Source organism: Dryas octopetala, chromosome 8, assembly GCF_963921425.1.
Source record: "Dryas octopetala chromosome 8, drDryOcto1.1, whole genome shotgun sequence".
NCBI lineage: Eukaryota > Viridiplantae > Streptophyta > Magnoliopsida > Rosales > Rosaceae > Dryas > Dryas octopetala.
Genome location: NC_141373.1, coordinates 15,040,030 through 15,050,022, shown reverse-complemented (window position 1 = coordinate 15,050,022; position 9,993 = coordinate 15,040,030). Strand labels below are relative to the sequence as shown.

General features: G+C 37.3%; 2 protein-coding genes across 2 annotated transcripts; one reads left to right on the top strand and one right to left on the bottom strand.

The window, feature by feature from the left end:
* The first annotated feature begins 1,865 nt into the window (after window positions 1-1,865).
* LOC147277530 (protein NRT1/ PTR FAMILY 2.13-like) lies at window positions 1,866-6,059 on the top strand. Its single transcript, XM_086255658.1, has 4 exons — window positions 1,866-2,111; window positions 2,585-2,802; window positions 3,806-4,392; window positions 5,186-6,059. The coding sequence occupies exons 1-4, from the start codon at window positions 1,880-1,882 to the stop codon at window positions 6,057-6,059; spliced, it is 1,911 nt and encodes a 636-aa protein (XP_086111784.1). The 5' UTR covers window positions 1,866-1,879.
* A 1,827-nt stretch (window positions 6,060-7,886) lies between these two features.
* LOC147277529 (putative disease resistance protein At1g50180) lies at window positions 7,887-8,210 on the bottom strand. The gene has a single exon (XM_086255657.1). It carries the CDS (start codon window positions 8,208-8,210, stop codon window positions 7,887-7,889), a length of 324 nt encoding a protein of 107 aa, XP_086111783.1.
* Between the last annotated feature and the right edge of the window lie 1,783 nt (window positions 8,211-9,993).

Genomic DNA, 9,993 nt, shown 5'->3' with positions numbered 1-9,993 from the left:
GCAAATGAAAAAAAAATTATAATGAAAACATAGAAGTTTAATGAGAACAAAGAAAAATTATAAGGAAAAAAAATTATAATGAAAACAGAGGAGAGGAGTAAACCCCGATGAAGATCGCCGGAATTTGCCGCCTAGATCGCCAGAAACGACTGAGGAGGGTCAGAGCTATTAGGGTTTCGAACGATCATGTACGGCGGCTGAACGGGCTGGGTGTTTACACCATTGAACTCAGCTCACCCAGGGGAAGATTTCGAGACCAACTCGACGGCAAGAGGTCGCCGGAATTAGTGACCCATTGGAGAAGAAGGCCGGTTCAGGTTCGGTTTAAATCCATGTTTTCATTGGGTTGTTGGGTAATCAAAAGGCAGGAATAGAGAGAGGAAGAAGAGACAAGTTGATTGGAGTCCATGTTGCCGGCGTTGGCTGTCGGACAATGAAGAGATGGCCGGAGAGAGCTCACGGCAGATTAGAGAGAAGAGAGAAAGAGAGAAGGGGGTGTGCGGCTGCTGAGGAGGAAAATGAGAAAAAAAATGCTGAAGTTAGGTTTTATAGTAAAACCCTAGCTGACGAATTTACAAAATTGCCCTTTAACTTAAAATACCCAAAACTTGATGGTTGTAGCTCTGTTTCACATCTTCTTCGTGTCTACGAGCTCGTACTCCCGAGTCCTATCCAACTAGATCAAAAGATCATTTAAAATCTAAACATTTAATTTTGTCAAAATAAAACCTTATACCAATTTACAAAAGCATCTCTTTTTAAAACAAACAATTTTATAAATTCATAGGAAAATAATTTCAAAATTTTCTATAATAAGCATTTAGAGTTTTTTTTAATGGGAATGGGCTAGTGATAGGGGTGTGATTTGGATTGGAAAATCCAAATCCGACTGATTCTAATTCGAAAATTTCCAATTTTGGAACGCTTGATTCAAATATGAAAATGCCGAAATCCAAAAATTCAGAAAAAAATTGGATTGGAATTGGAATGTTTCTATAAATTCCGATCCGAAATTTTCCTAAGGCATTCTAATCCGATATTTCATAAATTATGCCAAATTTATTTTGTATTTATATTAAATATTTTATCATTTTTTTAGTTTTCTACTATATGTTTCAATAATTTTTTATTTGTTTCAAACATACACATACATATATATTAAAAACAGATGACTAATTATAAACATATGTATATTATAAATATATGAGTATCATACTAATATAAATTCTAACAAAACACTCACATTTTTGTACTTGTAATTACTTTTTTTTAATCAGGGGCAATTAATTTCATCATTATCCGAAAGTTTCGAAAATGTAATATTCCGAAAAAATCTAAAAAATAAAAAAAATTTGAAAATTCCGAATTGGAATGAGATGTTGAAATTCCGATTTTTTGGAATAGAAATTTCATACCGAAATTTTTTGGATTAGGATTGGAATATCCTATTTTCATTCCCTCATTTCTGAAACACACCCCTAGCTAGTGGGAATGGGCTAAGATTATGTTTAGTGGCAATGGTCTAATAGTGTTATATTTATTGGAAATGGGTGAGGGACATGTAATCCACTTTTAACAAATAGTGGAGATTTGTAATTATTACTTTTATAGTTTGAGTCTTAAGTGGGAAATAATAATTTATAAATTTTATCCCGCCCTTTGTCTCTTTTGGTCGGATTTGGAGTGGGAAAGGAATAATTATCCCACTAATTTTTTTATTTTTTTCAATGTTTATCATGCAATGCACTTGTTAGGCAACTATTGTATAAATTAGTGGGGTGACTCCAAAAATATTCAATTGTCACTAATTTCAATCTAGTTTCAATTGAAGGTGGCTTTAAGCCATATTTGTTGTAGTGAAGCTTAGTAGATCGTGGAAATGATGATGTCTGAAGGTAAGAGGAAGCTGACGCAGCCAAACTCTTCTTCGTCCTCATACTGCCTCTACGTCACAAAATGCTTCCAAGACAAGAATTGGAGGTTTCCATCACGCAGATCAGCAGGTCCAAATAAAGAAAAGGGAGATGAAAAAAGTGGCAAACTTCCATCAGATCATTCAGACACTACCCTCAGAAAACCAGGAGGATGGAAGGCCATGCCTTACATCTTAGGTCTCTCTCTCACTCTCACTCTCACTCATATTCTCATATTACTTGTAATTATACTGAAATATGTGGGAAGTGCTATTCATTTGCACCCTATAGAAAATTCTTGCACTATTTTAGAGTGCACAAAGCACACACAAAATTATGTATTTGAATTACTCGCTAATAGTTTAATGATATTTTTATTTATTTTGCAGATTAATCTTCAAAAAAATATGAATTTTCCTTTTTCCATAACAAAAAATTTAATACACGAGTTTGATGAAAATTAGATATTTTCAAAATATGAAAATCAAATTTTTAAAAATTGATTTACAAACTTTTTGTTTTTTTTGTAATCAAATTTATTATTGAATTAACTTGTTAGATGTGTGTTAGCTAGTAAATGACAGAAAGTGAGAGAGTAGTGAGATATATTCAATTATTCACATGAGTGTGTCAGCACGTTTTTGACACTTCTGGGACTGCATATCATGCAGGAAATGATACATTTGAGAGGTTGGCCTCATTTGGTTTGCTGGCAAACTTTATGGTGTACCTGACGAGGGTGCTCCACCTGGACCAGGTTTCAGCTTCCAACATTATTTATGTTTGGTCTGGGGTCACTAATTTCGCACCTCTCCTCGGTGCCTTTATCTCCGATGCTTATGTCGGACGGTTTCGCACTATTGCTTTTGCATCTTTTGCATCTTTTCTGGTACTTTCTTCTTCTCTTAATCTGTCCTTTTTACTAATTTTCTCCTAAAGTACTTCCATCTGTATGTAACTCCGGTTTCTTTACTTAAGTCATTATTGTTATATGTACATATCATGTGATTTATTACTAATTTTTTAATAGGGTACGTCGTATAAAGCATTCTCCATAATTAGGTAGGATCCACAAACGTGAAATACACCTCATTGTAAAAAAATGTCTCATAAAACATGTCTCATAAAATACTTTCTCATTAATTTTAATTAATTAAAACTGTGGTTTTTCTTTTGGTGGTTTGAGTGGCTCTGGTTTTGTAAAAGCGCTAGCTGCCTTACTGAGATCTATTATCAGATATGGTGATGAAAATTAAAATTATCTTTAGTACTACTACATGTTCTCTACCTCGTTCAGCCTTTGTATGGCCCTCATCATGCATTAATAACTAATAATGGTTCATTTTGTACCTAGCCAGTAAGTAATATGTTTAATTAATTTAAAGTAAACAACTCAATAATTGATAATTAATGTATACATATATATCTCTATGTATCATGTATGTCATGTCGTTCACTCTTACTAATATTAATTGTCTTATTTGTTCCCCCAGATTATAAAAAAATTGTCTCATTTGTTTGTTTGTGAACCCTTTTATTGTTCGTCAACCCATCTCCATCTATCACTTACCTTAATGTCAATTTCAACATGTTAAGAACCTCACTTCAACTGTGAACAAATCTGCTTTATAATTAGCTCGAGCACATAAACAAATTATAATGTTTAATATCTCAACTGCGGGCTACGCCACTTTTCAATGCACAAACTTTTAATAGATTGACTTAATTAATTAAAATTGAAAAATTATACCACACAAATATTGTATGACATACAAACACACATATAATTCTTAGATCTTAATTAGTTTACATTCTTCTAATTAGTTATGGTATAAATCTTTTTATCGTTAAATCTGTTTGTACTGTAACATTTATATTTCTATGATCGACAGGGAATGGCGACATTGACTTTAACTGCCTGGCTACCACAGCTGCACCCTCCACCATGCAGCCCAGGACAGCTGAAATCACTGGGTCAATGCAGAGGTCCAACCAAACCTCAACTGGGTTTCTTGCTGCTGGGTCTAGGCTTTCTCTCCATAGGGGCCGGTGGAATCAGGCCATGCAGCATTCCCTTTGGTGTTGACCAATTTGACCCAACCACTGATGAAGGAAAGAAAGGAATCAAAAGCTTCTTCAATTGGTACTATGCCACATTCACACTTGTCCTATTGACCACCCAAACCCTAGTGGTGTACATCCAAGACAAAGTGAGCTGGAGTTTGGGTTTTGGGATACCAACCCTGCTCATGGGATGCTCAATTGTGCTTCTGCTTATTGGGGCCAGGATTTATGTGCATGCAAAGCCACAAGGCAGCATGTTCTCTAACATTGCACAAGTTGTTGTTGCTGCTCACAAGAAACGTCAGCTTAAGCTTCCGGAGGAGGACAAACAAATATTGGATATTGGCAATAAGTTGTATGATCCTCCAGTGGAGGGGTTTTTCGTGTCAAAGCTGCCTCTCACCAACCAGTTCAGGTGACAAATCACTGTCGATAACCTCATATTATTAACTGTTAGTTAATTACTATCGTTAATCATGAAAGGGATGAGTTGGCTTAATTAATTGCTCACCATTCATTTTAGGTATACTGACAGATCGAGAATTGGCAAATTAAGTTGTGTTTCTTGAGGAATCGCTTGCACTATTAATTACATATACCTAGATCTCAAGTTGAGTAATAGAACTTAAACATATACCTAAATCAAGTAATGCATGCTGATAATTGAACTAATTAGAAGTCAATCGATCATTAATTATCCACCATCACATTGATTAAGGCTCAGATTGAGTAAGGTGGGGGGGGCCTACTTTCAGTTGGTTCTGGAACCATATATTTTCTAAATTAATTGTTGTGAGTCTTGTGACTAATTGCCACTTGATTATATTTTGGAGAATATCATTGATGTTATACAACCACATCCAGACGTGAAAAAACTAGCTAGGTCCTATTAAGGGAAAGGTGAACTCATTATCATACAATATATGAGTCAAAAATGTGGCTAAATGACATGAAGTAATTGTATTTTTATATTTTGGTGGTGTTAATTATTTCCTAATTTAAAATATGTCTGTTTTTTACACGTAAAGAGTTATTCATTCTTATCAGCAAATCTCTAATAAGTGTATGTTTATTCATTACGCAATGCCGAATATGAGACTGTGATTGGTTGATAAAGAATAATGGCTCTTAATTTGTCCAAATTATTATTTATTTTTCTTTATTTTTTAATTTTTTAATTGCTTGTTGTTTCATTTTGTTTTCAATAGGTGCTTGAACAAGGCTGCTATAATATTAGACAAGGATCTAAACCCCGACGGTTCTCCGACCAACAACTGGAGGCTCTGCAGCGTCCATCAAATCGAAGAACTGAAATGCGTACTGAAAACCATCCCGGTCTGGGCCTCCGCCATCGTCAGCCTGACGTCCATGACCCAACAAGGAACCTTCACCGTGTCCCAAGCCCTGAAAATGGACCGGCACCTCGGCCCAAACTTCGAGGTCCCCGCCGGGTCGCTCGGCGTGATTTCCCTCCTGACAATCGGCCTCTGGCTCCCAATCTACGACCACTTCCTCGTCCCCGCCCTCCGCAAAGTCACAAGCCACGAGGGCGAGATTACAGTCCTCCAAAGAATCGGGACGGGGACTATTTTCTCCGTGATGTCCATGATAGCCGCCGGACTAATTGAAAAACAAAGAAGATCCATCGCTATTTTGCAGCCGCATGAACCCATCTCATTCATTTGGTTAGCCCCTCAGCTTGTTCTGATGGGACTCTGTGAGGCATTCGCTATCATTGGACTGCTTGAGTTTTTCAACAGGGAGTTTCCGGACCACATGAGGAGTATTGGGAATGCGCTTTTGTCTTGCTCCTTTGCTGGGTCCAGCTACCTGAGCAGCCTGCTGGTGACCATTGTGCACCATGTTACTGCGACGCACCGGAAACCGGACTGGCTCACCAATGATATCAATGCTGGGAGGTTGGACTTGTTTTACTTCCTCTTGGCTGGGATTGGGGCTCTCAATTTTTTCTACTTCGTTTACTGTGCTATGGGGTATCATTACAAGGGCAGTACCAGTATTAGTGTAGACGTAGAAGACAAACCTAAAGCCAATGTGGAACTAACTTCAACCAATGCTTGAAGTTGGTTAATTATAATCCTATAATAAAGTAAATAAATTTAAATATTCTAGCTAATAATTATATTAGGATCACTTTTACATTATATCAGTACGTTGTAAGTTTAGGTGAGATATAGCTAGAGATCACATCTATATGATAATATATGTAAATGAATAGGAGTTATGAGGAAAATTAAGAGGGCATGCATGCATGGTCTTTAGCTTATTCTATATCAATGTTGTAACACAAGAGTATTTGTATATTTATATTATATATTATATATGCCCGCATGGGTTGCCTCTCTGCCTTCCGTATTGACAAATTATCTTTTCACTAGTGGCTGCCTTAATTAGCTATGGCTAGCTTGTTGTTTGTGCCACACCAGTTAGTAGTGATCTACATCGATCTATTGTGACAGAGAATTTATCTGTCACTTTTTCAGACAAATCTAGCCATATCTTATGGGAAAAGGACTATAATTAGTATCACCATATATATATCTTGGTCGGTATGGTCAATTTCAAAGGCAAAAACGTGGGGTCTTCTCAAGATGGTGATGCTCCCAACTTGCATGATTGAGGAAAATATGTGTAATTCGTGACCTCCAAATGTCACACTCTTAATTTGAATTGCAAATTCTTGTAATTTTAATTGCTCTTGTTGCTGTGTATCAATTTATGATCATATATGGTTCTCAAACCGTTCAAAGTTTTTCAAAATATATTTGCTGGAGCCTTGGATCGAGATATTATTTTTGCTTTTTTGTTAATTAAGAAGTGATAATTAATTAATGAGGCAGGAGACAGGTGAGTGATATGTGAGGCCGTTTGAAAATAGATAGAATAGCTCTAAACTAGATATTAGAAATGATTATTTTCAATTGGAAAATCAGAAGAAATTAAACTGAAACTGACTGGCTGGATCTGGATTTGGAACATATATATAGACAACTAATATGTATCCCAAAAACTTAAATTATCGGAAATGTGACAACAATTTATATCAAAATAATAAATAATACCACCAAAATGTACACTTCTTCCGTGTCCTCAATCTCTTTCCCATTTATTCGCTAATTATAAGTCTCCAACACTTGTTCTCAATTAACTTTAATTCATTTACCTTGATTTTTTTCTAAAAAAATTGTCTTTATTAAATTTGGCACGTACACACAATAGATACGTTAATCTTAGGTTGCATATGTATATATAGTGGACAAAAGTATTAGTATAGATTGTCCCGAATCTCCCGATCGATGTAAGGCCAGGTTAATTTGGAGAGCTAGAGAAGCAAGAATCCAATGCTGATCTCCAACCTATAATAATGACCCTGCACCAGCCACCAGCTGAATATCTTGGACACTGGCACACTGCTCCTTACAGCCTTACGCCGCTTACCCTTCACCCTTATCGACTGAGTGGTCCTATATATAATATTGATCGTCTGAGTAATTAAAGTCGTTGGTTCCCATTGATATATCTAGCCGTGGGCTTCCTCTAAATTAACATCGATTTGTAAGTATTTGACAACCTTTGGACATGCAATTAATGGATACATGATAAATCTACATAAATTTATATATCTTAATTAATTTGTTATTTATAACATTCCTCTAAATGGCCTCATCACATGTCCTAGCTACTTAATTGGTGTCTCCTTCTGTTTTGGAGTGAACCAATAAATTAAAAAACAATATTCCTAGTCAAATTTTGTGGAATTCTCCCTTCACTTTTGGCCCAAAACTCATAATATCTTAGTCTCCACTCTCCACTTTACACCACCACCATATGCCATATGGGCAATGGAGACTTGGACAGTATCACGCGATTGTCAAATTCAAATTAACCTCATGCAAAACAATCAAAATAGCGTCTTACTTCTTTGTGATGATACACTTGTTTTGCAAGAGTGGTCTTCCCCAAACCACCCCTCCCCAATATAGAAACAACTCGGGGGCAATTTTCATCTTTCACCAAATGCATAATCACTTTCTTTGCTGAGTCTTCTAACCCAACAACATCATGTTCAATAACATGAGAATAAGTTCGCCTCAGTAGCTGTTGCCTCTCAGACAATTGCAAGGCAGTACTGGGACCTCCAGTCTCCCTAATCTCCATCCTTATGCCATAAGTTTGCAAACTGGACCTCAAATTCGACAGTTTGGTTGTCATGTTCCCAATTTCTGACCCAATCTTGTGTAGATGAAGTCCTTCTTTGAAGATGCGACCATAATTGCAAATAAGATTTAATGTATATTAGTTTTTGGCTTTTTTTTTTTTTGGCCAAGAAGATATTTCATTAAAGAAACGAAACAGCCCAAAGGGCAAACAAAGCAATACAACAGAAAAAGGAACATTACATCAGACAAAAGAGAAAAACAAAACAAGATAACAAAAGCTTCAAACAAGAAAAAACAACACTCAGGACCTTAACAACATTAAGCTCTAAACACCTCTAATCTGCAGGAAGCCCATCCGTAGAGAGAATACCCAGGAGAGAGGATGGAGGAGAGGCAGCCTACCCCGCCGAGCACATCCCCTGTCTCGCTAGCCGAGCAACAGCATTTGCTGCGCCATTGGCTTCACGCCTGACCCAATTCCACCTCAAAGAATCAGTGCCAGATGCAAGATTTCGAATTTCTTGAAGAAGAGGGCCAATTTCCCAAGGGGCCATCTTTGAGACACCCTTTACAGAGTCAATCACCACTTTCGAATCAGATTCCACAACAATCTTCATAAAGCCTTCATCTATAGCACATTTCAAGCCTTCCCTGATCGCTAAAGCTTCAACAATTAAAGGAGAAGAAGCAAACAGTGATTTTGCAGTGCCACCCAAAAGCCGACCATCAGAGCCTCGAAGTACAACTCCAATCCCAGCTTTGTGATCCTTTTTGTCCCAGGAGCCGTCAGTGTTAACTTTAACTTCAAGGGGCAAGGGAGGAGCCCAATAGCAGGGGGAAGAAGAAGGGGGATGAGAGAGGAAACTGCAGAGGCCTGGAATTTTGAGGTGTTGAAGATACTCCCCGCAAGAAAACCGAGCCTAGTGACAAGCCAATACAGGGTCAGGCCAAGAATCTTGAAACATTGATTTACATCTGAACTTCCAAAGAGTCCAGCAGATGAAGCAGATAAGCGAGAGTAATTTTGATGACTTAGGATCCTCCTTATCCACCACACGCAGTAACCATTCATCAAAGGAGGTTATGGTTCCTCGATCAATTTTATAACCCAAGCACTCAAACCATACTCCCTCCACCCATGGACATAACAATAAAATATGCTCTGTAGTTTCAACGTGTGATGTACAAATCTTACACATAGGATGAACTGCTACTTTCCTCTTGAACAGATTATCTCCCGATGCAATAGCATTGGAGATTGCCTTCCACATGAAATGTTTGATCTTAGGCAGGGTACGAGCTTCCCAAAATAACTTCCAAACTCTAGAGTTAATTTGATGAGAATTGTTGCTAGGAACCAAGTTTGGAACTAGTCTGCTAGCATGCTTCACCTGATAACCTGTCTTTACAGTATAAGTACCATTTTTAACTATAGGCCAGATAAGTGTATCTGGGGTAGCTTGATTAGTAATAGGAACCTCAGGTATGAGCTTCGAGATAGAGTCAGGTATATAGAAAGAAGCTTTAAGTAAGTCCCAGGTCCTAGAATCCCATTGAATAAGCTCTGAAACCTTAGAAGGGATATCAGAAGCCCCAAACATCTTTCCAGGTAAAATAGGAGACTTAACACCAGGAATCCAGAGGTCGTTCCAGATATTAACTCTTGTGCCACTTTGAACTTGCCAAAAAGCATTAGCAAACAAGAAATCTCTTCCTTCCAACAAGCTAGACCAAGCCCAAGAAGATCGCCCTCCCTTTTTTGCATGCCAAAATTCACAATCAAGGAAGTATAACCCTTTAAGAGTCTTGGCCCATAACGATTCAGGATGTTGAAC